Source organism: Podarcis raffonei, chromosome 13 (assembly GCF_027172205.1).
Source record: "Podarcis raffonei isolate rPodRaf1 chromosome 13, rPodRaf1.pri, whole genome shotgun sequence".
Taxonomy (NCBI): domain Eukaryota; kingdom Metazoa; phylum Chordata; class Lepidosauria; order Squamata; family Lacertidae; genus Podarcis; species Podarcis raffonei.
In genome coordinates, this window is record NC_070614.1 from 49,981,419 (window position 1) to 50,008,319 (window position 26,901).

The 26,901-nt window shown below is 47.3% G+C and overlaps 1 protein-coding gene across 1 annotated transcript; it reads left to right on the forward strand.

The window, feature by feature from the left end:
• The first annotated feature begins 4,336 nt into the window (after nucleotides 1-4,336).
• Nucleotides 4,337-26,559, forward strand: REC8 (REC8 meiotic recombination protein). Its single transcript, XM_053360469.1, has 19 exons — nucleotides 4,337-5,519; nucleotides 5,623-5,691; nucleotides 7,325-7,467; nucleotides 8,408-8,483; nucleotides 9,243-9,357; nucleotides 9,599-9,680; nucleotides 11,358-11,434; nucleotides 14,083-14,206; nucleotides 15,429-15,492; nucleotides 16,935-17,029; nucleotides 18,159-18,256; nucleotides 19,197-19,340; nucleotides 20,200-20,266; nucleotides 21,457-21,608; nucleotides 22,973-23,021; nucleotides 23,478-23,538; nucleotides 24,005-24,115; nucleotides 24,627-24,733; nucleotides 26,286-26,559. The coding sequence occupies exons 1-19, from the start codon at nucleotides 5,464-5,466 to the stop codon at nucleotides 26,375-26,377; spliced, it is 1,782 nt and encodes a 593-aa protein (XP_053216444.1). The 5' UTR covers nucleotides 4,337-5,463; the 3' UTR covers nucleotides 26,378-26,559.
• Nucleotides 26,560-26,901: the final 342 nt, after the last annotated feature.

Sequence of the window (26,901 nt, forward strand, 5' to 3'; positions counted from 1 at the left end):
ACTTTTTCCCTCCTAAAAAGTAAGGGGAAATGTGTGTGCGTCTTATGGAGCGAATGCAGGCTGCGCAGCTATCCCAGAAGCCAGAACAGCAAGAGGGATCGCTGCTTTCACTGCGCAGCGATCCCTCTTGCTGTTCTGGCTTCTGAGATTCAGAATATTTTTTTTTCTTGTTTTCCTCCTCCAAAAACTAGGTGCGTCTTGTGGTCTGGTGCGTCTTATAGAGCGAAAAATCCGGTGCCTACCCCAAGATCCATTCCCAAATTGGCCAGTTACACCCCCTAGTCCTTATAATCCTTTACTTGGAACCACATTTCATTCAGTTTGGTCAGATTCTATGTAAAGGGCTCCCTAAAAAACGAGTATGATTCTGTGTTACGTAAGTCTGGCGCTGGTCTCTTCTAAGGCTCACATGTGGTTGATGAGTCACCATTATTTTCCCTGTGGTTTTCCCTGAACCGATACTCTGCTTGTTTGCTGATTCATGCATGTGTGCTCATCAGTCATCAACAGCTGCAAAAGCTGTTCGGTGGGAATAACCAGTTTACTCTTGAAATAAAAAAAAAATAAGGTCTTATATATATAATAAATGTTCATTGTTGCAGGAACCCCCCCCCCCAGTCATTCAGTTTGTACAAACTTCACACACACTACATACGCTATGCTTCTGTTATAAATTCATAGAAAATCAACCATACATCGGATTTCCACTGTTCCACTTTTATTTTACTCCATGAAGGAAGGACTACAAAATGGGGAAGGTTTGATACAGGCCAGCCATAATTCCTTGAGCATCCCAGCACATACACAGGAGCCCTGCCCAGTTGCTATGCCAACCCTGATGGTCCTAGACAGAAGACCATCAAGATCACAAAGAATTTGCATATGGGAGTGGATTCAGCACGGATTGGAACAAAGGACAATGATCAGATCTTCCCTCTGGGGGCAGGAAACTGCAAACTCCCCTTTGTCTCCTGGAAGTGACTCATGGGGAGGGGGGAAAGGAGGAACTAGCCAGGTGACAAGACACTCAGGTTACCACCACAACTCCTCCCTCAACATCATAAATGTACCAAGCAAACACATACATAAATATATATACCACGTCTGAAGCAGCACAGGAAAACAGCCCTGAAACCGTTTTGACTCCCAAACTGACCATATGATTTCTCTGCAAAGTCAAATGGAAAAGCCTCCCCATTGTCTTTTCCTTCACAAATCCTGTCTTAAGGGTATGTCTGCGTATGAATAGGGTGAGCCTGTGACCTGGCTCAGGAACTAAGTATTTATCATTACAAAAGACTAGCCAGGCTCCCCAGGGTATCCAATCAAGTAAGCATTAACAGGTAACCTGCCAGACAGGAGGTAAACAAGGCACTCAGATTTCTGCTGTGGACCGCCCTTTCTGTGATGTAGGTATGATGTGTCTGGGGGTGGTCATGGACTCCAAGGCTGGCAATTTAAAATGTCTATATAAGGGCGGGCACACCTGGGTTCTGGGTCCTGCTCCTGCGTGTGAAGGGGGCACCCTGTTGCAACAGTTCAATAAAGATCAGGCATACTAGCTGCTTTGCTTCTCAATAATCTCTGGTTGGCCTCTGTTATTTTCTCCGACCGATTGAGAACCTGCAAAGGACTCTTGTGTCCCCCATAAGGGAATAAGGGCAGATTTTCGTTTATTACACTCTCATTGCTACCCCAGGCTTCCAGTGTTTTGTGTCTCCCACCATTTAAAACAACAACAACAACAACAACAAAGGGATCCTAAGGGCGTCAGCGGTTTTTGTTTCAGATAACTCTGCTGGATCAAGACCAAAAGGGTATCTATTCTGGCATCCTGTTCTCCATAGCGCCCAAGCGGGGCGTCTGCAAACAGGACTTGAGGGCTGAAGTTGTATTTCTTATTTATCTGGGGTATTTTCATCCCATTCTTGGCTTGCACAACCTTCAGTCGCTTAAAACGATAACCCAAAAGGCAAGGCACAAAAGGAAAACAGGATGGGGAAGGGATTGTAGAGTTGGAAGGGTCCCTGTGGGTCATCTAGTCCAACCCCCTAAAATGCAGGAAGGAGGGGAGGGGAAGAACCAGTTCCTAAAGTTATAAACAGAAGTCTGTATGATGGACAAGCACTTTCGGGAGAGGATTTGCTCTCAGCAGTGTGAATGGGCCCTGATTACCCCTCTCCGGCTGCTGCCGTTTTTTCGTTTTTTGGCAAGGCCAGGAGTGCAGTGCAAAAAGCTGCCTGGCCAATTAGAACAATCTGTACGTAAAAACTTGAAACCCAGTTTGCTTATTTCCTCCTCCCTCTCAATCCATATTCCTTTTAGATGGTAACCCTGAGGAGCCTTTAAAAAAACCCCAACAGTAATCTGAAGCTGCTCTTTTTTTCCATTACCCTGTTGCCTTATGAGGCTTCGCCATCAGGTGGGAAAAATATTGCGCCTGGGAAAGGGAAGTGGGAGCCAACAGACACTCAAGGAATAGTTTCGGAGAAAAGGCTTTTATTTCTACCATCCATGAACTGGTAGAAGGAGCAAGTGTGATAAGTCACAAAAAGCATGCACGAAGTTCACAGTCCTGTGCACAAGCATATATACCCCTTTCCAGTTCCCTCCTCCTTTCTCCTCCTTCCAGAGTCCTGCCCCATGAGTTCCTCTGAGCATGAACAGAAAGCTGTCTTGGGACTATTGTGGACTCTTGGCGCCCTTCCCAGGAAAGGGGTTTCAGAGTGTTCAGATATGTTTCAATCTCTTGTTCTGGCATGGTTCCCGGACAGAAAGCAAGTTGCAATGTGGTTCTTTAGCAAGGCCAGAAGGCATGAGAAAGGCCTGAGAAACAATGGACTGTTCTCTACCTTTGTTACAGCAGAGCAGAATTTTTCTGATGCTTAGCTGCTGAGAAAATGATTTTGAAAAGCTTTGAGAAGCTTTGAGCCTGCTTTGGTGGGGGGGTGTGACTTTGGGCCTAGGTGAGGTCACCTGTCCTCACCTTCCTTCAACCCTAGCTGGACAAAACAGAGAGTGAAATCAATCAATCACCTTAAAATAATTGAGGAGACCTTGCCCTTATTTTTCTGGCAACTGATCTGCAATTTTTTTAAAGAAACCTGTCAGTTTAGTGACCATTACGTTTTAATTATCCATTAACACATATTGTGCCGCAGTTCCATTTTTGGTGCTGATGAATACACTCTAATATTGATACGTGAACACTCTTGTAAAGGGTTCAAAACTCTTTTTGGGCTGGGAGTTAAACTAAATAAATGCAAAATCCCCCCAACTCAGAAAACTCTTGGTGATTTATTACATCCTATTTCTGTGTTGGGGTGACTAAACTTGGTTTTCCTCCTGTTCCCCTTTGCCCTCACAACAACCTTGCAAGTTAGGCCAAGCTGTGAGAGAATTAGGGGCCCAAGAGGCCTGCCTGGGGCTTTAATTGCCTTTATTTGCTGATAATTCTGCAGTCTTAGGGTGAGTGATTTTGGTATATACAGAGACATATATGGAGACTACCAGGCTCCAATTAACTGATACATTAATTGTGTCTGGAATTTCTGAAGAGAAAAGGGACCTAGAACTTAATTTGGCGGGAAAACTGCCCCTTCTCCATGATTGGACAGTATTCCGGTCACGTGCTTTGATTTCATTGGCCAGGCTTGGGCAATAGGTGAGTTGACAGGCAAAGAGAAATTCAATAAACAAGGTAAACAGTTTCTTAAAGGAGGAGGTCCTTGCGTCGATCTTATTGGCTAGAACTCCGTCAGGAGCCTGCCCATTGGACTAGCTCAGTTCAGGGCAAGGAATTGAGGACATGGGCGGGGTAATGAGATGCGCATCTGAACAGGCCAAGCGCAGCGTAGCGATTTGATTGGTTAGAACTCTGCAACGTAATACGAGGGGGGCTGGTCAAGAGAAGAGGAAACAAAGAGATTTGATTGGTTGGAACTGGAGAGAGGCGAAGAACGTGTCTCCAAGCTTGGATAGAAGTGTTCGCAGGCTTCGCCTGCAGTGATTGGTCGAAATAGTTAAAAGAGGGAGATGTTTTCATTGGTCAGAACGTCAGGAAACAGCAGGGATTGGTCGCAGGTGTTTCGTTTATTGACAAGGCTGTTGCCTGAGTCTCTCACTTTGATCCTGGCCAGTGGCTGCAGAGGGTTGAGGGTGGCTGCCTGGTTACACTGTCCGTTTTTATTTCTAATTTTTAGCACATTCTCCTTTTAGAATCACTGGCTTTTATTAACAGTAGCAGCCAGTGGTGCTCAGTCCAAGTAACCCCCTGTTTAATTATTTTATTTGCAGCCCAATTAATTTACTAGGTCTTCATTTAGTGTTTGGAATTATTTAATAATTGCCACTATTTCTTAGTTCTCACTGCTATTTCTTAAAATAAAAATTCAAGCTTATCTTAGCCAGACAAAACCAAAAACCCCCAAGCCTTTCTTCCCACCTCATCCCCCCCTAACCGATATGTACGGTAGTTTCTTTTAAAACAATCCATGCCCAATTACTATAAGTATTAATCACATCTCATTCTGTAATTAGCCACTCAGAAATATTTTTATGACTACCTTGTTTATTAAAAGCACACAGGGTTGCTAAACCCTCTTTAATTTCTGGGTTCTCTTTTATCATCCTAGTTTTAACTGTTCATAGACTTCTGATTACCATAATTAGATATGTTTAATGGTGGTCAATGAATTATTGCTTCAACATTTAATGGTCTGGGAGGTGAATCCCTGCTTGTTACGTGCTTATTATTTTTTCCAGCTTCTGTTCATCATTATCTGTGCTAGTATTCCTAGCTAATATTCTTTATTTGCTTCCCATTAAAAAATATTCTTAATTGTGTGATCAGTTGGGAATTTAGCTATCCCCACCCCCCCACCCCCGCACCATACATTTTATACATTTGGTATGAACTTACTAATAGATTTCTAGAGAATTTTGAGATTACACCTCACAACTCACCATTTGAACGAATATTGTCACTAAATGGCACATCCTCTAATAGATTAAAATCCCTTTGTCTGCTTATTCTCTTCATCTTTCTCTTGTCATCAAACTGTCTTTCATTAAACTCACCAGCAAACACAGCTCTCATTCCTGGCAGTTCGCTGCTTACCATCTCATCTCCCTTAATTAATCAGATTTGGGAATCAAACTGGCACGGCCGTTGGCTTTGTGATAAAATTATCCCAAATTAGTTTTAGGAAAGAACAGGCCCCATCATAATCTTTTGCCTCCAGCGGTGAGTCATTGAGTTTGTGAGGTCTGAAGGATCGACTGATTTCTCAACGTTTTGCCGCTCAGTTGGGCCATTAATAAATTGGGAAAAGGGGGTCCTTTTACTCTTGAGAGATAACCGGGCAATAATTTGCAGAGGAAAAGCACTCCCTCCCAAGAGATCAGAAGCATCTAGAAGACTCAGAACCTCAATACTAGAAAAGGGAAACTCTCCATTCCAGAATGTTCTATTACCCAAATGTGTTGCAACGTCATACAGGATGTTTTGCTACGATCTGGTAAGGACTTTGCTCTGAGAGTGTGGATGGGGCGCAGTGCAAGGTGCTGGCAGCTGCCTGCTTGCCCCCACCCCAATTGATGGTTCTTCCATCTCTTTCCCAGGTTGGCAGCAACTGGGGCAGCCAAACTCTTGAAACGGGAGTACCTGAAAGTCAATGTCCCAAGAACCTGGTGAGTAGAAGCACAAATGAGGGATGGAAGAAGCAAGAACTACAACAAACTTTTATTTTTATCCTGCCCTCCCCGGCCAAGACTGGGCTCAGGGCGGCTAACATCAAATATATAACATTGGTATAAAATCAAACAATAATTAAATTGCCTCCTAAAAACAGGTCAGGATCAAATTAAAATCTAATTATATGGCTTTCCGCAGGATTAGGGTTTTGAACAGTGAAAATGGGTATATAAATTAGGACTGGTGAAAGGATGGTGGGTGGCAGCCGGGTGCCTGCTTCTGGATAAACATAAATGGATTTGTTGTGCCTTTGCTATGGCCAAAAGACTGGTGTTGAGGCACTGGAAAGATAAACCTGTGGCTAACTTCTGCCAATAGAGTGGTACCTTGGTTCTCAAATGCCTTGGTACTCAAACAACTTGGAACCCAAACACTGCAAACCCGGAAGTATATGTTCTGGTCTGCAAACTCCGTTTTGAGTGTTACACTTCCGTTTTGAGTGCCACACTTCCATTTTCAGTGTTATGCTGAGTTCTGTCTGTTTTTGCTATTTATTTTGCGTTTTTGTTTTTGCGGCTCTTTTTGTTCTGTTTTTGTGACTGTGTGGAACCCGGTTCAGCTACTGATTGATTGATTGTGTGACTGCAGCACATTGTTTCTTGCTTTCATTTTATGGATCAATGGTCTCGTTAGATTGTAAAACTCATGTTAAATTGCTGTTTAAGGGTTCCAAAGTCTAGAACGGATTAATCCGTTTTGCATTACTTTCTATGGGAAAAGCGCACCTTGGTTTTGGAACGCTTTGGTTTTGGAACGCACTTCCGGAACTGATTAAACCCTTCTTAAACCGAGGCGCGCTTTCCCTAATGAGGCCTCCCATTGCTGGTGCCCTTCCACTGTTCGGCTTCCGTTCTTAAACCGCGGTAAAGTTCGCAAACCGGGACACTACTTCTGGTTTTGCGGAGTTCATATACCGAATACAGTGGTACCTCGGGTTAAGAACTTAATTCGTTCTGGAGGTCCGTTATTAACCTGAAACTGCTCTTAACTTGAGGTACCACTTTAGCTAATGGGGCCTCCCGCTGCTGCTGGGCGATTTCTATTCTCATCCTGAAGCAAAGTTCTTAACCCGAGGTACTATTTCTGGGTTAGCGGAGTCTGTAACCTGAAGCGTCTGTAACCTGAGGTACCACTGTAGTTCGTAAATAGGGCTGTTCTTAAACTGAGGTACCACTGTATAGCGATACAGTGGTACCTCAGGTTACATACGCTTCAGGTTACAGACTCCGCTAACCCAGAAATAGTGCTTCAGGTTAAGAACTTTGCTTCAGGATGAGAACAGAAATTGTGCTGTGGAGGCGCAGCGGCAGTAAGAGGCCCCATTAGTTAAAGTGGTGCTTCCGGTTAAGAACAGTTTCAGGTTAAGAACGGACCTCCGGAACAAATTAAGTACTTAACCCGAGGTACCACTGTATACTGTGTGAGGCATCCGCCTGGCTGCAGGGAGGAAAGGATGCTGGAGGAGTTGGGCCATTGGCCTGATCCTGCGGGCGTGCATTGCATCCAGAGCCGAGTGCAGACCATTCGGGTGCTGTGTGGGTGACGCCTCTCGTTTCCCTCCTGTTTCAGCGAGGAGATCATGGCCTTCATCCTCGTCCAGGTTCCGCCTCCCGTGCCTGGGGCTCCCAAACCTCGCTTCTCGCTCTACCTCTCCGCTCAGCTGCAGTTTGGGGTCGTCCGCGTCTACACCCGTCAGTGCCAGTACCTTGTGGGTATGACCTTTTCCAAACCAACCCCCACCCCCGTTTGTCCCTTTCTGCTCCTTCTTCCAGGCCTTTTCTTTTCCTCTCTTTTATATTTTCAAATGCATTCCGCAGAATCACAGAATTGTACAGTTGGAAGGGGTCACCTGTTCCAACTCTCTGCACCCGTAGCTAAACCTATGACATACATACATAATTCCCTTCATAAAGGTAAAGGGACCCCTGACCATTAGGTCCAGTCGTGGCCGACTCTGGGGTTGCGGCGCTCATCTCGCTTTACTGGTCGAGGGAGCCGGCGTACAGCTTCCGGGTCATGTGGCCAGCAGGACTAAGCCGCTTCTGGCGAACCAGAGCATCGCACGGAAACGCCGTTTACCTTCCCGCCGGAGCGGTACCTATTTATCTACTTGCACTTTGACGTGCTTTTGAACTGCTAGGTGGGCAGGAGCAGGGACCGAGCAACGGGAGCTCACCCCGTCGCGGGGATTTGAACCGCCGACCTTCTGATTGGCAAGTTCTAGGCTCTGTGGTTTAACCCACAGCGCCACCCGCGTCCCTAATTCCCTCCATACGCAGTGCGTTTTCCTCCCAAGTCTACCGAAAGGTCAGGGGGACACACCCCAAACCCCTTAGCAACTGACATTACAAGAGGCTTTCGATATGAAAGAAATGGCTGCTTGAGCACGCTCGCTTTCCTCATCCCTCACCCTCCTCCTTACCTTCCGTGCTGTCGCTTGTTTGGATTTCGGACCTGAGGGGCAGGGTCTGCCTGTGTGCTACGTATAATATTGGCTTGTAAGTTGCTCTCCGAGCTTTCCTGGCTAAAAAAAAAGTAAGCCACAAAGGCTTTGAATGAATGAAATGAATGGCTTGGGGGCGGGCGGGCGGAGAGGTGGTTCTCCTGAGTCTGGCTGACTCCCCTTCTGCCTCCCCACCCTGCCATTTTCAGAGGAAATCCAGCACATCTTGGAACACCTCAACCGGGCCCGGCAGCAGATCCGCATTGACCTGACAGACCTGGAGCAGTGAGTGATTCGCATTCGCCACTTGGGGCGGGTTTGGGGGGCAGCTGCAGAGTTTTCATATCTGCTTGGCCTTGGGACTCCTGAGTGATCCTTGGGCGAGCAGATCTCCTTTTGGATTGTTGCGGGGGGGCTACCCAGATACCGGTACCTGAGGCATATAGGGAAAATATCAGAGTAGGTTTGGGGGCAGGGGCAAAGAAGTCCCTTGCTTCTTTTTTCTGATATATATAAATTTTATTTGTATTTTCCACACAACAACAACACGAAAGATATCAAAAAATAACAATACACAACACACAAAAATCAACATTTGAAAACTAAAGAAAGCAACAACAACAAAAAACAAATCAATATCTTACAAGTTAATATTATAAACACTAAAACAACAATAACAAGACACTGACTTCCACCAATCCCACAGCACCTCCTTTATCTCTCATTGTGTCTTCCTGTTTTCTTTATCATCTCTATCCTAACATCTAGATATAAATCCTTCTTTCATATCCTTTCACTTCACAAGGTTATTCCAGACTCAGCCAGATTTCTGCCCTCGAACCTTGACTTTTGAGGTATTCATTTGGGCACTCCCATTCTTTTTTTACTTCACTTTTTGGTTTTTGTCTTATTGTGTCTGTCAATTTGGCTAATTCTAAGTATTCTGAGGCTTACATAGCCACTCTCCCTTAGTGAGTAACTGATTCCCTTTCCAGTCCCTTCTTAATAAGTCTAACCTTTTCTTTCTGCTTCTCCTAACCGCAGGCCAGGGTTGCTGCTCCCCAACCAGCTGGCCATCATGGAAATCCTAGAGGAAGCTCCCGATCCATTTTTCGGGATGATGGAGCCGGTGCTCCCCAGCCCTATGTCCATTCCCTATGTAAGACATCCTCGCACCCTTTTCCCCCATCTCCCTGCTCTTGTCCTGCGCTGGGGGGGCTGCTGGTAGGGCGTAAGGCAGGGAGCCGGACAGTAGGTGGCGCCAGAGTCCTGCTTCTCTCTCCAGCCTCCTCTTCCCCGCTGAGCTCTGTGTCTCTCAGCTGTAGCTGGTGGCTCCCTGGCAATTATGGACCAGAGAGAAGTGGGTCAGATTCCGCTTTCCCCCCCTCCGTCTTTCCCAGGTCCGATCCATTCTGGAAACAGCCACCCCTGAAAGAAGCCCCCCGCAGCGCCTTCCTCCATCTCCCTGGGACCAGAGGCCAGGTGGGTCAGAAACTGGGAGCCCGGGAACCGCTGCTAAATTTTGTGCTTTCAGAATCCCGTCTTTCCAAGTGGAGAGTATGGCTTCTCCGTGGGGCAAAACCAGTGTTTGTGATTTGTTAAGAAAATACCGTATTTTTTGCTCTATAAGACTCACTTTTTCCCTCCTAAAAAGTAAGGGGAAATGCGTGTGCATCTTATGGAGCGAATGCAGGCTGCGCAGCTATCCCAGAAGCCAGAACAGAAAGAGGGATTGCTGCTTTCACTGCGCAGCGATCCCTCTTGCTGTTCTGGCTTCTGAGATTCAGAATATTTTTTTTCTTGTTTCCTCCTCCAAAAACTAGGTGCGTCTTGTGGTCTGGTGCGTCTTATAGAGCGAAAAATACGGTAGTTGCTGCCCTGGTTACCCCACCTTGTACCTTTGAGATGGGTTGTTTGCTCCCTTCCTCAAAATGGCGTCTCTAAATTAGCCACCGTTCCCACATTTCAGGGGGTTGGGCTACATGACCTCTGGGTTGATTCCAGTTCTCCAATTCTTTGCAATCCCCATTTTCTCTGCGGCCTCCGATTTCTCCTCTTCAGCCTCGTTCCCCAACCCTAAGCCAAGGTGTTAAGTACATGTAGCAGCAGATTATTTTATTTATTGCTTATTAATGTGTTTTTAAAAACAAAAATCTTTTTAAGTGGTGCATTAAAAAGTAAAACTGCAAGTAGCACATTATTTGCTCAGATTCTCCCCCTTCCTTGGCAAACCACAGTAAGGAAGCAAGCAAACGTAGATGCGTACTAGCATTAAATATAAAACGAATCCTGAAAGTTATTTGGACCTCAAAGTAATGAGAGAAAAAGATGTTTAGTGCTCTGCTTTACTTTTTTTAAAAAATAGATTGGAAGAAAACACAGGCATCGTGATAGGTTTTTTTTTGTATTTGTAAGATGTATTTTGTGTTCTCGTTTTGCATTTTTATGTTGGGAACCTCTCAGTGATCTTTGGATGAAGGGCAGTGAAATATACTCAGTCAAGAGTGGATTTCATGCTCTTTATTCAGCTCATTGTGGAAGGAGGAATCAAAGTTTCCCCAAAGTATCTGCTTTATATACATTATTTACACAATGGGCCGCACGTGATTGGCTAATTCTGGAATTCTCCTGTAGGCCAATCAGGTTGTGGATTCACTTTCACCTGGAGCTGGATTGGGTGGCTCCTGCAGACCAATCATACTGCTGCATTGTTCTAGGACCAATCAGACTGCTGCATTCTAAATCCTATTGTTCTAGGACCAATCAGACTGCTGCATTCTAAATCCTATTGTTCTAGGACCAATCAGACTGCTGCATTTTGGATCCTATTCAACTTAGTACATAACAGGCAGCATACAGTTCTAATAAATAAGAAGAGTGTTGTGTCCTCGCTACCTCTTTTCGATTGTAAGCTCCTTGAGGTCAGAGAACCGTCTCAGTTGCCTGTGCAGCTGTGTCAAAGGCAGCTGGCACAAAATGGTGCCGTGACAGCTCAGAAGAATCACTTCTGCGTTTTTATTGTTTGACATTTTTAAAAGGCGGTTTTCTACCATTGTCTTGTTTTTGCATTGCACTGCTTTGGCACCTTGCTTTTGGCCGAAAGGCAGGGCGCGAATTAATTAAGGTACTAATTGTTTCCCGATTCTTTTTGCTCCGAAGGAGAGCGGCCCATCACAGTCTCCCTGGACACCATCACTCTCAAAGAGGCAGAACCCATCACTTTGCTGCAGATTGAAGTAGGTTTTTGTCTTTTGGGAGGTCAGGGGTGTTGGGCAGGAAGGTGGGAATGGATATTTTTAAGGGTAGCATTTTTGGTTCTGTAGAAACTCATCACCACCAGGCCTGGATTCAGATATCCAGCACCGAGGGCCTTCTGGCGGTTCCCTCACTGCGAGAAGCCAAGTTACAGGGAACCAGGCAGAGGGCCTTCTCGGTGGTGGCACCCGCCCTGTGGAACGCCCTCCCACCAGATGTCAAAGAGAACAACAACTACCAGACTTTTAGAAGACGTCTGAAGGCAGCCCTGGTTAGGGAAGCTTTTAATGTTTGATGTATTACAGTATTTTAATATTTTTTTTGGAAGCCGCCCAGAGTGGCTGGGGAAGCCTAGCCAGATGGGCGGGGTATAAATAATATATTATTATTATTATTATTATTATTATTATTATTATTATTATTATTATTATTATTATTATTGCCAGCTTAGCAGTAATCTCAGAATGACCTGCCACAAATTTCCCATTTGTGCCATCCTTTATTTTTGTTATTTCTGACTGTCCTCTTGAATTCCGACCTGAACCCCATTGTTCACCGTTGGACAAATCTGTCCCAGGGATCTTTCCTAGAGGGGTTCAAATTTCTCTTTGAAAGAAGGAATCTACACCACGATAAGCAGATTTATTGTTGGTCGAGACAGTGCTGTAGGCAATAAACCCTCCCAGCTCCTGTTGGAAAGAGGGGATTTCACATTCCAGTTCACTTCACAGATCATTTCTACCCTAAGACCGTTCAAATATCCCTCCTACAATTCCTATTGGTTAAGAAACTGCGGTTTACAGGCTTCCCGATCCACCCACATGTACCCCTAACAATAACACAAATCCCATGTCCATTCAGATTAGCAGTTTTTACAATAGGGGTGTGTTTTATAATGTTCATGAAGCATTTGAGCAAGAGTACTAGTTCTTAAAGGGACGCAGGTGGCACTGTGGGTTAAACCACAGAGCCTAGGGCTTGCCGATCAGAAGGTCGGCGGTTCGAATCCCCGCAACGGGGTGAGCTCCCGTTGCTCGGTCCCTGCTCCTGCCAACCTAGCAGTTCGAAAGCACGTCAAAGTGCAAGTAGATGAATAGGTACTGCTCCGGCAGGAAGGTGAATGGCATTTCCGTGCGCTGCTCTGGTTCGCCAGAAGCGGCTTAGTCATTCTGGCCACATGATCCAGAAGCTGTACGCCGGCTCCCTCAGCCAATAAAGCGAGATGAGCGCCGCAACCCCAGAGTCGGCCACGACTGGACCTAATGGTCAGGGGTCCCTTTACCGTTTACTAGTTCTTAAACTATACCAGCTATTTCTCCTTATTATCCCGGGTCGCCTCTAAACTATAAATCCATCCCTCTTTCAAGGCTAACAATCTACTTCTAACACATTCTTTACTTAATTGTAACATTAGCCAGGAAAAGAGCCTCTTAAGGGAGTCAAGATTGTGAGTCCTAACATTTGCTTTGTCTCGGCAACTCAGGTTGCAAGACACGCAGATAAAACAGTTCTGCAAAGCAGTCCTCCTTGGGGCTCCTTTGAACCTTTTTGTTCACAGAATCGGTCTTAAGGCAGGCATGGTCATCCACATCACGCCTTCCCTAAGAATAAAACTCATTTTCATTCATTTATTCCACATTCACCAGATCCTGCAGGATCTGATTTCTTTCTGCAGGGCTGTAAGACAGAGTTGTTCCGCCTGGCCTTCGGCTTGGAATCAACTTGATCCCCTCCCCCTCTTTCCTTTTTCCTTTCTCCTGTGATGGAACTCCTATTTGGGGACTTCCCTGGCTTTTTTCTGCCCCATGTAGGACCAGTCTGGAAAGTTAGCCTTGGTGAAGACTTGACGTTTTCATCGCCAAAAAAGTTTTTGATCTGAGTTCCCATTGAAATGAGGCAGTATTTTAATATTTTAATGTTTACCGTAATCTTGTATTTTAATCTTGTTTTTAAGTTGTCTTTCAATCAATTTGTTTTTATATCGGGTGTTAGCTGCCCTGAGCCCAGTCTTGGCTGGGGAGGGCGGGGTATAAATAAAATTTATTATTATTATTATTATTATTATTATTATTATTATTATTATTATTATCCTGCTTTAAATTCAGTACTGAGCTGATAGTGCCAAGTTTGTGGGTTTGATCCCTGTGCAGGACAGCTGCGTTGCAGGGGGCTGGACTATATTAAACCTCCGTTCCCCTTCCAACTTTATGATTCTGTGGTTCTAAATACGTAAAAACCCATCCTTCAAAACTTATTTCCTGAGCACAAGAATACTCTGCCTGCCATTAACAATGGCTGTCTCATCAAGTGCTGAGGTGCCCTTTTAAAACTTGTTTTTTGCCTGGCCGGGATGTGTAACTCTGATGAGGCCTCTCGCTTGTCCAGATGAATGGTAGCAGCCCAAAGGGTATGTCTCTAGAAACTAGCCGAAATTATATTTGCCGCTCCACCCGCTTTCTCCCCAGGCCCCGCCCACTGCCACCATGTGGCCCCTGAAAGGTTGTCCGGCCCTCGATCAGAGCAGTGTTCCCACACCCCTGGGTTAGAGGGTGGCAGATACACAGCAGAGGCCGTGAGTTTATTTCCACGAGACCTGTGTCGCCATCTTCCTTTTTCCCACCCCCCGCAGGGCGAGCGAGACCTGCCTGAAATCACAGTCCAGGAAATCGACATGCTGATGGATCAAGGGGAGTTTCTGGTGTCCGGGGAAGAGAAGCCTCGCCGGGTTTCCTCCAGAAAGAGGCGAGCAGAAGGTGAGCAGACGAGGGAGAGGCCAGACTGATCTGATCTGCGTGTCTGTCCTCTTCCAAGGACACAATGCATTATAATCCACAAATTGGGAAGGCCAGAGACCTGTCCGTCCTTAGGGATCGTCTCCTCCTCTTCTAGTCGCCCCTTTCGCTCCCTGAGATCCGTGGGTAGGGAGCTTGTGGCTCAGTGGCAGATCACACAATTTGCAGGCAGGAAGGTTCAATCCCTGAGTTTTATTGTGGCTGGTGCCCATTGGGTGGAATGCAGGGAGGCCAACAGTAGGGGGAGTCAGAGATCCAACTGGTTCTTGCTTTTTCTCCCCATTGTCCTCCCTGCTGAGTTCTGCAAGGGGCAACTAAGTGACATGGACTGGTTGAACGAGGAGAAATGGTAGGGGGTCAGGGAGGGAAGAAGGCTCAGAGCCCGGGGAATGGTGGTGGGACGACGATGAGTGGTCAGAGGGTGAAGAAAGAACAGGACTTTGTGAGCGGGGAGAGCCTGTGACAGAGAGAACTCCGGAATCAGAGGCAGAAGCTGAAGGAGGAGAATGAGATGAGGGAGCCAAGAGACAGAGTCAGGTTTTGTGAGCAAAGAGACAATGGGGAGAATATTTGAGGTTACAGGAAGAGTCAAAATGTATTCAGGATTGTTCTCCTGTACTATTTCAGACGTGGTTTATATACTTATGTACCGTATTTTTCGCACTATAAGACGCACCTAGTTTTTAGAGGAGGAAAACAAGGAAAAAATATTCTGAATCAAATGTTGTTGGAGAGGCTTTGCGCTGCTTTCGCTGAAGCCAGAACAGCAAGAGGGAGAGCTGCGCAACGATCCCTCTTGCTGTTCTGGCTTCTGGGATAGCTGCGCAGCCTGCATTCTCTCCATAAGACACACACACATTTCCCCTTACTTTTTAGGAGGGGGAAAGTGAGTCTTATACAGCGAAAAATACGGTATGTGCTTGCCTTGTACACTTGTGAACGTTTATTATACACACACATATATATATTATATATGAGAGACCTTAGAATTTCTATAACACCTCCATAACCAAAGTTATGGGAAATAAATAGAAGGCACTCATTGATCTTCCACCTCTGTGTTTGGCACTACCAGATCCCAGAGGACGTCCCCGGCTGTTACAGCCAGCCGATTTCCCCCTTTGCTTCTCTTTGGACCCAACAGGCCTCTCATCTCTCCTTTTGCCTCTCTCTCCTTTCCCAGAGTCTGCCGAGGGAGTCAGAGAACAAGAGCTGTTGGTCTCCGCTGGGCTGTCGCCTCCCACAAGGTAAAGTGAAATATACTCAGAGTCGAGAGTGGATTTCATGCTCTTTATTCAGCTCATAGTGGTGAGGAGGAATGGAAGTTCCCCCAGAATTGTCTGCTTTATATACATTATTTACACAATGGGCCCCATGTGATTGGCTAATTCCGGGATTCACCTGTAGGCCAATCAGGTTGCTGATTCACTTCCACCTGGAGCTGGATTGGGTGGCTCCTGTGGACCAATCAGACTGCTGCATTCTGGGTCCTATTGTTCTAGGACCAATCAGACTGCTGCATTCTGAATCCTATTATTCTAGGACCAATCAGACTGCTGCATTCTGAATCCTATTGTTCTAGGACCAATCAGACTGCTGCATTCTGAATCCCATTGTTCTAGGACCAATCAGACTGCTGCATTTTGGATCCTATTCAACTCAGTAAATAACATAAAGAGGGGGGTTTTGGGCTTCTGGGTCTCAGATTCTGAGCTTCATGTTTGTGTCAGGGTGAAGAAGATGGACTGGGGCAGGCAGGTGGGGCACAGAGGTCTGTTGGAGGCAGAGGTACACGACCCTTATTTTTTTGCTAGAGCATCAAACTCTAGAGCATCGTAAGACTGGGTGGAACAAGTCCCATAGTGGGAGAAGATGCAACATTGTGGGGCTTTGGGTTTAGGAAAAAATAGGCAGGGGAATTAGAGTTGTGTTCATGTGGTTATACAAACTTTACTATAATTATTTAGATCTGAAATCTGCCTTCAAGTTGGGCAAAACGGCAGAGTTGGAGAAGGGTGTTTAGCTTGTTTCTTTTCTCTTTTCAATAGGTAACTCAAAGCAAATAAATAAATAAATTGCAAGTGTGAAACTCCACAAAAGTAAACACTGAATAAAATTGGTTTGGAAGAAGGATCGCTGTATCCTGTTAAGGTCAAACAGGTTTGGCAGGCACATAGTCTTTTAAAAAAACCTGCTGGAGCTGTTTGAGCAGAGTCAAAATTTGGAACGCAAGAAGGGTGTGTGTGTGTATGCCAGGGATAGAGTACCAAGCTCCCAGCATCACTGACATTGGCCCTGTCATCTGTGGATAACAGGAGTTAGGATTCCACCATATTAGCAATATCCCCAGACTAGGAGAAGTTGTTGTCCTGCCTGCCTTAGTTCCATGCCTGTGTCTCATTGAAATCTAGTTTGCAGTCTCCTTGGGGCAATGACCTTCTCTCCCACCCCACAAACGCTTCTCCCTCTGTAATGTATCATAGACATCCCACATGACTATCGGCGACAATGAACACATCAGGGTCCTTCCTGTGGTGGCCCCTTGGATTCTAACAAAGGCCATTTCCCACAAGTCTTTGCAGTTTGTGGTGCCCAATCCGGTGTGTGAATTGTGCCATGAGGAGTTTAAAAGAAACAATTTCTGCCACCGTCAACAAAAAGGAACCTGGCCATATTTCTTGTTCCACAGGGTTGGGGAGGAGCCGTCTGCTGCGAGGGAAGTAGGAGAATCTCTGTTGACGGAGAAGATTCAGCTCGCAGGAGAACCCCCTCTGCTGCCTTCAGGTTAGTCGGCATTTTTCCATCTCCGCCAAGCTAAGCAGTTGGCTCCTTACCTCTCTCGCCCTGACCTCGCCACTGTGATCCACGCGACGGTCACCTCCAGACTGGATTATTGTAACTCGCTCTACGTGGGGCTGCCCTTGAGACTGACCCAGAAACTTCAGCGGGTGCAGAATGCCGTGGCGAGACTCCTTACGGGGTCCTCGCTGCAAGATCACATTCACCTGGTGCTATACCAGCTGCACTGGCTCCCGGTGGAGTACAGGATCAGGTTTAAGGTGCTGGTTTTAACCTTTAAACCCCTATACGGCCTAGGACCCTCGTACCTACAGGGCCACCTCTCCTGGTATGTCCCATGGAGGAACTTATGGTCTTCAAACAAAAACATCTTGGAGGTCCCGGGCCACAGAGAGCTTAGGCTGGCCTTAACCAGAGCCAGGGCTTTTTCGGCCGTGGCTCCGATCTGGTGGAACGCTCTGTCACAAGAGACAAGGGCCCTGCGGGACTTGACATCTTTCTGCAGGGCCTGCAAGACAGAGCTGTTCCACCAGGCCTTTTGCCAGGGCACAGCCTGACTCCCTCCTTTGGCAATCCCCACAGAACTCTAGCCCAATGGTTGCCATTAATTTGATTTGAATTAATTTTATAATGAAATGATTTTAGAATGTTGTATTATTTTATTGTTGTTAGCCGCCCTGAGCCTGGCTTTGCCTGCGGAGGGCAGGATATAAATAAAAAATTATTTTTATTTTTATTTTTATTTTTATTAGTGGGGCGCTGGGCACGGGAGGGAGCAGCGGGTGAAGGCTGGCCAAGAGCACAAGGACCCTGCTGGGCTAGACACAAAGGGGCGCTTACACGACACACAAGGCGAAAGGATCAGGGAGGGAAGAGGAAGAAGTCAAACTCAGGGACCAGTTCTAAGACCTTTGTTCTTAATAAGGACCGGCTGGGGGCCGGAGGGGCCTGGTGTCTCAGCAAAGGGGAAGCAAGCGGCCCTGCCTCCCCTATCTCTCCTGCCAAGGCCATTGAGGGAGACGAGCCCAGAGAAATCTGCTGGTTATCTGGCACCCTCTTCCCTCCTCTCCCTGCCCTTTTCTCTAACCGCCAACCCTTGCTGGTTCTGCTGCAGAGGCGACCCCCCTCCAAGAGCGACCCAGATTGCTGCCTTCTCCCCAACTGACCCCTCTCCGCCCCCAGCTGAAGCAACGCTCCCCTCCGAGCCCCAAGGTAAGAGGAAGGGAGGCGGGGAAGGAGGGCCAGACTTCCAACTGAGAGCTGGGAGGGGGCCGGTACCCTCTGGCTCAGTGCAGAACCCCTCGGGTTCAAGACCAGCATCTGAAACCCTGTCGTCATCATCATAATTTATTTATACCCCGCCCATCTGGCTGAGTTTCCCCAGCCACTCTGGGCAGCTCCAAATCAAGTGTTAAAAACAATATTTAAATATTTAAAACTTCCCTGAACAGGGCTGCCTTCAGATGTCTTTTAAAGATAAGATAGCTGCTTATTTCCTTCACATCTGAAGGGCGGGCGCCACCACTGAGAAGGCCCTCTGCCTGCTTCCCTGTAACCTGACTTCTCACAGGGAGGGAACTGCCAGAAGGCCCTCGGCGCTGGACCTCAGTGTCCGGGCAGAACGATGGGGATGGAGACATTCCTTCAGGTATACTAGGCTGAGGCCGTTTAGGGCTTTCAAGGTCAGCACCAACACTTTGAATTGTGCTCAGAAACGTCCTGGGAGCCAATGCGGATCTCTCAGGACCGGTGTTATGTGGTCCCGGCGGCCGCTCCTAGTCACCAGTCTAGCTGCCGCATTCTGGATTGTCAGTACGGACTGTAATGATCTAGGTGGACCAAGGAATCTGACTCACTATAAGCCAGCTTCCCCCCACCTTCCCAATAGGTTCGTAATTTAGACAAAGGCTGCGGCTCAGTGGCAGAGCGTCTCCCTCACGTTCAGGGAGGTTCTGGGTTCAAATCTCAGCCTTTCCAAGTTGGGCTGGGGAAAGGCTTCCTTCGCAGAGCCCCGGAGAGATGCTGCCAGCCCGTGTCTGCAATGCTGAGCCAAGTGGTCTGAGTCGGTCCAAGCGGCAGCCGCTCGAGAGCCTGGGGAGTTTAGGAATGAGCCGCGGCAGAACATCCGGAAATTTCTTTTGTGCTTCCCCAGCTCCAGCTCCCTGCGTACGAGCCATCCTTTCTGCAGCCCGGCAGGCGGCGGAGGCAGCTGCGCTTCCTGGATCCGGTGACCCAGATTTCCCGGGAAGATTTCCAGAAGCAGATCTTGGATCCGCAGGGACAGTGCCAGCCCCTGGTAGGTGTTAGAATTGGTGAGCGTTGGGGTGCCCACCAAGCTCCGATTTTTTACGTTTTTATTAATTTTTTAACATATTAATTCCAACATTCATACAACATAACTTCTCTTTTTTATATAAAAGGTCCCTTCCAGCTCTATAGCTCTGTGATTCTAGGCTGCCTTTTTTAAAAAAATCAGGTTTCTAGCCCTCAAGACTACAAAGACAGGCTTGCGAGTGTTAAGTCCCCGGGAAAAGTGTGGGGCTGAGAGGGGGAGGCTTGCAGTGGGCAGGAGGCCAGGTTGCAGTGCCCCACGGAATCCTTTGCCCCTCCACACAATAATCAGGGGGGAAAGCAAGTTATGCAAAGCGAGGCTATGTATGCAAACTGGAGGCTTGGTGCAATAATAATAATAATAATAATAACAATAATAATAATAATAATAATAATGGAAAAGGCATTTGAAATTGGACTGTTCAAAATTTCAGCTTTGTGACTGGACTGAAAGACTCCAACCCCGATAAGTTGGAATCTTTGTGGGCATTCCATGACATCACAGCAACCTTTTTTTTTCCTTTCAATTTTTTATTAGTTTTTATTAGTTTTAACATAACCATTTCAAACATTAAAATACAAGGTTCTTTTGAACCTTCGGATCTCCTTCCCTCCCTACATGGGTTTAAGATCAAATTTGCTGCACCTTTTACCATTATCCATCTGTTATATAACCGTAATGATGATCAATAATTCCGCATCACAGCAGTCCTGGCCAATCAGTGCTGGGCGGTGGGCGGGGCTTCACTGCTGCATCATCTTGGCTTTGGCAGGTCACTCCTAATTGACACCTGCCATGCCATTTCCTGCTTTCCTCTTCTCAGGAGACTCTACTGCTGCCTCCGAAGAGGTTGAAGACTGCGGAGGAGCTCTTGGGAGCGCCAACTTATGGTGAGGACCCCTCTCTTCCCCCATATCCCCCTCCCCAGAGGGGAGTGCATTGCTGGTGCATTGCTGGTTCCTTGCCCCTTCGCTCAAAGGGAAAAGCAGATTTTAACCCCGAAAGGTGAAAAACAGTGTGAAGAGGCTGGATAAATTTTTTATCACTTGCCCTTTTTTGATAACAGATACCAGGACATGCCCCCTATACAGTGGTACCTTGGTTCTCAAACTTAATCCGTTCCGGAAGTCCGTTCCAAAACCAAAGCGTTCCAAAACCAAGGCTCACCTTCCCATAGAAAGTACAGTGGTACCTCGCGTTACATACGCTTCAGGTTACATATACTTCAGGTTACAGATTCCGCTAACCCAGAAATAGTACCTGGGGTTAAGAACTTTGCTTCAGGATGAGAACAGAAATCGTGCTCTGGTGGTGCAGCGGCAGCAGGAGGCCCCCATTAGCTAAAGTGTTGCTTCAGGTTAAGAACAGTTTCAGGTTAAGAACGGACCTCCAGAACGAATTAAGTACTTAACCCGAGGTACGACTGTAATGCAAAACGGATCGATCCGTTCCAGACTTTTAAAAACAACCCCTCAAACAGCAATTTAAACTTGAATTTTACTACCTAACGAGACCATTGGCCCATAAAATGAACACAATAAACAATGTACTGCAGTCACACAATCAATCAGTAGCTGAACTGGGTTCCACGCAGTCACGAAAAGAGCCACAAAAACAAAAAGGCAAAACAAATAGAAAAAACAGACAGACTCCAACGTAACACTCAAAACGGAGCACGTTCGGCTTCCGAGAAAAGTTTGCAAACCGGAACACTTACTTCCGGGTTTGCAGTGTTTGGGTTCCAGGTTGTTTGAGTACCAAGGCGTTTTTGAGAACCAAGGGACCACTCTAGTTCTTGTCATCCCTGACTGTGTGGGGGCTGTGTGGGGCTGATGTGCAATGGCTTCTGGGAGCCCCCCACCCCCCCACCCCGGCCAAGGCAGGAGGTGCGAGGCTGTTCCTGCTGTTTGCAGAAACTGGGAAAGGCTTTTCCACTGCCACCGACCCATTTATCTCTGCATAATAACATGAGACAGGCCCCTGCTTTCAGGCAGGATAGAGCCCCCTGCTGCACACCTCCCTTTCCACACACACCCTGAATTTTAACTGTTCCCTTCGCCCCCTCGTTTCCTGGTCCTAGGATGGCTGCACCCCACCCTCCAGGCCCTCTGGGCCCGCTGCGCCAACCGCCAGCGCGTAGACTATGCCAGGAAGCGAGCAGCAGAGGAAACGCGGAGGAGGAGGGAGGAGGAGGAGGAAGTGCAGAAGGCCGAGGTTCCCAGTGAGCTGGAGGTAAGGGTCTGGAAACCCACGGGGCGTTTGATGGAGGTTGAAAAGCATTAAGACTCCCGACCAGAGATGAATGGCAGGTCAAGTTGATGGATCATGCCGAAATGGCAAAAATGGCCGGAAGAATCAGGAATCCGCAAGACCAACGTTTTAATAAGGAATGGGGACAATTTATAATTTATCTTGGAAAACATTGTAGACAGTTAAAACCAGGGGTCAGCAACCTTTTTCAGCAGGGGGCCGGTCCACTGTCTCTCAGACCTTGTGGGTGGCCCGACTATGTTTTGGGGGTTTTTTTGGGGGGGGGGGAATGAACGAATTCCTATGCCCCACAAATAACCCAGAGATGCATTTTAAATAAAGGGACACATTCTACTCATGTAAAAACAGGCCTATTCCTGGACCGTCTGCAGGCCGGATTTAGAAGGCAATTGGGCCGGATCTGGCCCCCAGGCCTTAGTTTGCCTACGCATGGTTAAAATCGTTAGTAGGATTGGAGTATCACTTGTCATTTAGTGGTGAATTTTGGATATAACGGTGATGTAAAAGATTTGGATTATTAAAAAAAGACGCAGGAGGAAATGACTCACAATAGGACCCACAAAGGGGAGGAGAGAAGTCCAGGAGATTCTTTGGAATCTTGTTTTTACGATGTATGTTGCTTATGAGGTTGTAAAATTTAAATTTGAAAAACCGAATAAATAAATAAAATTTTTAAAAAGACTCGGCGGTTCCCAAGCTTTTGTGGTCTGCCGCCCCTTGGTTCCATAAGCTCATCCCCAGTTGCGCCCTATAAAAAGCTTTATTCAGAATAGAATTATAAGAATTCTATGTTGTCATAAATAAAAGGAATGTTCTTAAGTGCATGAGATAGACACGCATGCATAATAAGAACATGGACCACATGTCTTAAATAGTAAAGGTAAAGGGGCCCCTGACCATTAGGTCTAGTCATGGCTGACTCTGGGGTTGCGGCGCTCATCTCGCTTTATTGGCCGAGGGAGCCGGTGTACAGCTTCCAGGTCATGTGGCCAGCATGACTAAGCCGCTTCTGGCAAACCAGAACCGTTTACCTTCCTGCCAGAGCAGTACCTATTTATCTACTTGCACTTTGACGTGCTTTCGAACTGCTAGGTTGGCAGGAGCAGGGACCGAGCAACGGGAGCTCACCCCATCGCGGGGATTCGAACCGTCGACCTTCTGATCGGCAAGTCCTAGGCTCTGTGGTTTAACCCACAGCGCCACCCGTGTCCCTCTGTTTTAATTAGTGCAGGAGAGCACACCTTGACTCTTGTATTGCAGAAGGCAATATATTGGGGAGTTCTCTGCCTCCCAGGGGCTCAGCCCCAATTTCCCCTCTTTTGCAGGAGCTCCGAGCAGCTGAGGAGCCAAGCATCCCGCCTGTCGGCTCGTCAGGTGAGCAGGCGAGCAAAGACAGGAGCTTCCGCTCTCCTCCAGCTTTGAGGGCGGAAGCAAAACGGCGAGAAAAATAACCACGGGATTGTAGAGTTAGAAGGGGCACGAGGGTCATCTAGCCCAACCCCCTGCGACACAGTGCTCTGACGGTGTCGAACCGGACAGGACAGCCAGGTGCCCCAGTGCAGGGTGCGAATTCCCCTCTCCCCAGTCATCAGACGGATCACTTGAACAGAGGTGGAGTGGATCACCCGCCGGATCCTGTCAGCTTTTCTAAGCTTCTGGGCAGAGTGGTCTGAATAAACCTGCTTTTAGCAGGCGCCAAAAAGGCTGCAACAGGGAAGTCAATGGGCAGGGAGTTCCAAAGGTGCCGCCACACTAAAATGCTGGCTCCTTGCAAAGGCGAAAGCAGGTATTACGTGGCTGCCAGTTATCTCTTTCCGTTCCCCCTTGCAGAGATTTCCCTCGAGACGACTGAAGAAGAATCTCGGCCGAGTTTTGTGGTAGCAGAGGAGAGGTGAGAGGCCTGATTGCCCTTCTTCCCCAAAAAAGTTTTTGATTGAGTTTCCACTGAAATGAGGCTGCATTTTAATGTTTTGATGTATTTTATTTTATTTTTAATTATTCAAAATTATAACAAGACATATTATCCAAAAGCATATCATCCTTGTTCCCCCCCCATTTTTCCTCCCTCCCCCCCGACACAAAACCCACCCACCCCCACCCCCCGACTTCCCTCAGTTCCAGTCTTTGGTTTCTCTAAGAATGCTGTTTTCTGTATTTTAATTTTATTTTTAAGCTGTATTTCAATCAATTGTTTTATATTTGGTGTTAGCTGCCTTGAGCCCGGTCTTGGCTGGGGAGTGCGGGGTATAAATTATTATTATTATTATTATTCGCTTCTCTTCCCTGGGCAAGTCTCTGCCTCCGTGGGGAAGGGGCGACCCTCTTCTCTTCCACTCCCCCCTTTCCTCTTCCCACAGGGTACTCCTGGAACCAGAGGAAGCGGCTCTGCCCATCGTTCCTGAGCTCCCGGAAATAAGTTTTGAGCTGCCCTTGGATAAGAACATGATCACGGTGGACTATGTGCGAAGGTGAGGCCTCAGGGGCTGTTTCCTTCCTCTTTCCCAAGCAAAAAAAGGTAAAGGGACCCCTGACCATTAAGTCCAGTTGCGGACGACTCTGGGGTTGCGGCGCTCAACTCGCTTTACTGGCCGAGGGAGCTGGTGTACAGCTTCCGGGTCATGTGTCCAGCATGACTAAGCCGCTTCTGGCGAACCAGAGCAGCGCACGGAAACACCATTTACCTTCCCGCCAGAGCGGTACCTATTTGTCTACTTGCACTGGTGTGCTTTCGAACTGCTAGGTTGGCAGGAGCAGGGACCGAGCAACGGGAGCTCACCCTGTCACGGGGATTCAAACCGCCGATAGGTTGCTGTTATTTTCTATTTCACACCAGAGGATTAGGGTTGACAGGTGAAAAGGCAGGGAACTGCCTGTGTGTGATATGTCTGTGAGTGAATGGTTTGGCAATGTCCAGCTCCCATTTCCCTGGTAACAGAAGGGACCCCTGTAGGCCGTGCTTCCTGTTTCCTATTCTTGCAGGTTGATCGCTGCCAAACTAGAACAGGCCGGAGTCACAGAATTTGACCAGCTCCTGCCCCGGGCAGCTTCACGGGGTGTTGCCAGCCGGTTTTTCTTCACATGTTTGGGTAGGTAATGGAAATTCAATGTGTGTGCACAAGAGATGTGGCTGTCCTTTTTAAACACAACTTTTTCTGGAGCAGGGAGGGCCAAGCAAAACACCAAAAAGGGAGTTTGTGGGGAAGGCCAGTTTCTCATATGAAGAGTGTCTGGATATTTTGCTGTGTATTTCGGGTTTCCCTGCACCATAACATTTAAAGCCAGAATCATACCACTTTAAAGCATCATTGCTTATCCCAGAGAATCCTGGTAACTGCAGTTTGCAGAGATTTATTAGAAGACTCCTAGCTGCAGTTCCCAAAGTTCCCTGGATAAAATAAAGGATTGACTGTTAAACCCACTACAGGAGGCAAACAGGTCACCTAAGAACTCTCAGCCAACGCTGGGCTTGCAAGTTTCTGCAAGAGGGTCGAGAGCAGAGTCGCTTCCTTTGGCAGAAGCGCTTTCCCTTCTCCCAGCCCCCAACCTTATATATTTTCAAACTGGTGTGATGGTCCTATCCTTGCAGGCATTTGGGGTGGAGGGTAGAGTCATGTCATATCGAGCCTTTGTTGGGTGTTCATCTTTTAGCTGAGCGAGGTAGGATCCGCCCCCTTCTTATTGTATTAAAGGACCTGACCATTAGGTCCAGTCGTGGCAGACTCTGGGGTTGCGGCGCTCATCTCGCTTTACTGGCCAAGGGAGCCGGCGTACAGCTTCCGGGTCATGTGGCCAGCATGACTAAGCCGCTTCTGGCAAACCAGAGCAGTGCACAGAAACGCCGTTTACCTTCCCGCCAGAGCGGTACCTATTTATCTACTCGCACTTTGATGTGCTTTTGAACTGCTAGGTTGGCAGGAGCAGGGATTAAAGAACGGGAGCTCACCCTGACGCGGGGATTCGAACCGCCGACCTTCTGATCGGCAAGTCCTAGGCTCTGTGGTTTAACCCACAGCGCCACCCGCGTCCCTTTCTTATTGTATTACTTCTAAGTAAATACAGTGGTACCTCTGGTTGCGAATGGGATCCGTTCCGGAGGCCCGTTCACAACCTGAAAAGAACACAACCCGCATCTGCGCAGGTCGCAATTCGACGCTTCTGCGCATGCGGTCATTTTGTCCGTCTGCGCATGCACAAGCGGCAAAACCCGGAAGTAACTCTTTCCAGTACTTCCAGGTCGCCGTGGGATGCAACCTGAAAATGTGCATCCTGAAGCAAACGTAACATGAGGTATGACTGTAATGTTCTTTTTGTATCTTCAATTGCCTTGGGAAATCTTGCGCTTAAGCGATGGAACGGAGGCATAAATAAATTTATTGAGTAATAAATATGAACAAACAGCTGGAGGCAGCGGTGCTTCTGCATACGTTTCTGGAAAACGCAGGAGGGGAAGGGAGTATGCGCTCTTGTGCCCAGATCCTGCTAGTGGATTTCACCCAGGCCTGTTTGGCCACCGTTACACTGGACTCAATGGGCCATGGGGCCTGATCCAGGAAGTCTCCTTTTACGTTTGTATGCAATAAAGAATAATGAGTTACTGCTCAACACCTGCTTCTTTTCTTTTCCTCCGCTCCTCCCCAGTGCTGGCTGCAGCCCAGTTCGTACACCTGGAGCAAGCAGAACCGTACGGACGGATTGTCATTACACCTGGAGCCCGTTTCCACCAAGGCTAGCGAGACCCTGTTGTTCCTGCTACGGATCTTGCCCTGTGGAGGGTGCTGTTGGTGTCCCAACGTGGGGGACACACCTCTAGGAGTTAGAGAACTGCTTCCTTTGTCAAACAGTTGTACAGTTTTTTTAACGCCCCAGTTGCCAAAACCCTCATTTTCCAATTGAATAAATTGTGTTTTGGTTTTTTTTTAACAGCATTTAACGTGAAAATCATTCTCGATTTAAGTCAGCGGTAAGAGCGCAAGTGTCACATGCTGGCCTCGGGTTCAATCTCGGTGTCTCCAGGTAAGGGGTGGAGACCCCACTCTGCCTGAAAATCCCAGAGAGCTAAACGAACTGGATGGATGGATTGCTCAGTGGGTAGAGCACGAGGCTCTTAAATCTCAGGGTTTGTGCAAAAACAACTACCAGACTTTTAGAAGACATCTGAAGGCAGCCCTGTTTAGGGAAGCTTTTAATGTTTCATAGACTATTGTATTTTAATATTCTGTTGGAAGCCGCCCAGAGTGGCTGGGGAAACCCAGCC